This window comes from Mizuhopecten yessoensis, unplaced genomic scaffold, assembly GCF_002113885.1.
Source record: "Mizuhopecten yessoensis strain PY_sf001 unplaced genomic scaffold, ASM211388v2 scaffold3621, whole genome shotgun sequence".
In the NCBI taxonomy this organism is placed as follows: domain Eukaryota; kingdom Metazoa; phylum Mollusca; class Bivalvia; order Pectinida; family Pectinidae; genus Mizuhopecten; species Mizuhopecten yessoensis.
In genome coordinates this window covers 265,774-267,828 of record NW_018405136.1, presented here as the reverse complement: position 1 = coordinate 267,828, position 2,055 = coordinate 265,774, and the positions used below count along the sequence as shown (strand labels likewise).

Sequence of the window (2,055 nt, the reverse complement as noted above, 5' to 3'; positions counted from 1 at the left end):
TGTATCTATGGTTGTTGGAATTATCGGTGTTAAAAACCTTACCTGATTGAGTCGGTTATAGGTTGCGATCCTGATTGCTCGTGTTGCATTGGTAAGTCATCATTTTCTCTTGGTGTAGGTCTTCTATCGAGTGTTGGAAGAACAGCGACAAAATGATTTGGAGTCCATGACTTGGGCTCAACTTGCTTTCCGTGTGTGCTTGTCCACATGATATGGACGGTTTTACTTTTCTCCTGTCGAAACACTCGAGGCATGACCAGACGGTGGAGATCTGGTCTCACATTGTACCCACCATATGATGGGTATATTGACAATGCTTGCACACCAAGAACGCTAGATAGTGCAAATATGCTCCACATACCATTAAAGCTGTTCGTCTTCAATATATTTTTCACATATTGCCGAAAAGCAAGCCGGACTCCGTCTTCTTCATGTGGGACAAACACATCTGAAAACAATGCCAGAGTCTTTGAAATATTGACTAGTCCTTGTTCTGTTCCTCTTTTTAGATAAGAATCATCTAAGTAATAATGTTCATATCGACACAGTTCTATGAACATCCGGACTCTTATTTCATTATGGTGTTTTTCATTTCCAAAAGCGAACAAACTGCCGACTCGTGGCAGACAGTTTCCATCGCCAACTGTTCTGATGGGAACAAAATCATCAGGTGCATCTTCGTGTGGATACAAGCTGGATGCGACATTATCCAATTGATATCCCGTCACGTCCAGTGTTGGGAGATTTTCTATAGGGTACATTTCTTCGATTTGATGTGAGAATTCATTACACTTCATTTGTAACAAATCAAAGTCCTCCACTTCAGACAATGAAGCTTGTATTCTTTTAAAATATGCTTCTCTTCCTTCGCCACCAGTAACAGAAATAGACGCCATGCCTTCAGCTCCTTTATTGCCACACTGTTCGGTCAACGGTTTGCTTTTCTTGTGCCAGCTGTAAGTATAAATAGCAGGTATAACTGTGCACTATCCTGCATATGAGCGGTGGTGAAAACTTCATACGAAGCTCGGAAAGTTAAGAGTTACAAACTTATATGCAGTGTCATCAATCAAAGACCAAGGAGGAAGATCGTTAAAAATGTACGACTTCTTTTAAAAATTTCAACCAATGATCCTTACATCTTATTTACATTCATGTTGACGGTGAGGAGTACAGGGGATGGAGTGAAATGGGTGAGAGCTTAAAAAACAGGGTACTAGGATCAGCCGCTTCGTTGATATGAGTGCATGAACAGGAATCGGTAATGACAGTTAGGCAGTTGAAATATGCATAGTTAAATTTAATGTTTTTCTCTCACATCATGCACAATGTTAACTGCCAAATACTTACTTGTTACCATCGACGTTATAGAGAAACACAGGACCACCTTCTTCCTCGATTTCGGCTGATTCGCAAACACTATCTCCTGGTCCCTTATCCAAATCTGTATCCATACTAACATGGAATGTGTTAGGATTCGACACTGATAGTATACCAAACTCTCCAGAAGATCTCACATCATCAGAAATAGCTGGTACCCTACCTCCGTCGTTAACAGTTGATATATCCAATGGCAAAAATGTAACATTGCACTTTGCCGACTTCTTACGTTCCCGAAATCTCTTCTGTCTTTTCTTACTCAATTCCCTGTCATGCTGTTTCTTCTCTTCGGAACATGACTGTCTTGCCTTCCGTTTTCGTTTTCGCTCTTGTTCCCAATATTCTGCATCATCTTTACGCTTAGCGCGCCATTCTTTAGATCTGATGGAACTCACAGATGCCATTATGTTTTCGCTATCTGATTAAATCAAAATCAATCTCAGACTTTGCTTGGAAGAGTCTATGCCTAATGTAAATGAGTTTACGTCTATGTAACATCCATTGCGTTTAATTTAGTCGTTGTTACTCGTCGTTGTATCAAATCTCTTCAGAAGCCCTGTTTCATAACGTTTCACCTGAAAATATCCGAATAAACGTTTAACACATAGTCATGTGGAACAATAAAATAAGTCAATGTTGTTACAATAATATATTTATCTATTTAGGGTTTTTGTT

At 39.6% G+C, this 2,055-nt stretch overlaps 1 protein-coding gene across 1 annotated transcript in view; it reads right to left on the bottom strand.

Moving 5' to 3' along the window:
- The window catches only part of LOC110447813, a 37,345-nt gene that overhangs the window by 26,554 nt on the left and 8,736 nt on the right, over positions 1–2,055 (bottom strand). Inside the window, exons 2-3 of the mRNA XM_021493752.1 lie at positions 1,351–1,955; positions 43–954 (exon numbers count right to left, since the gene is read on the bottom strand). Of these exons, the coding sequence (XP_021349427.1) occupies positions 43–954; positions 1,351–1,784 (1,346 nt within the window). The 5' untranslated portion in view covers positions 1,785–1,955. The remainder of the gene's footprint in view (positions 1–42; positions 955–1,350; positions 1,956–2,055) is intronic.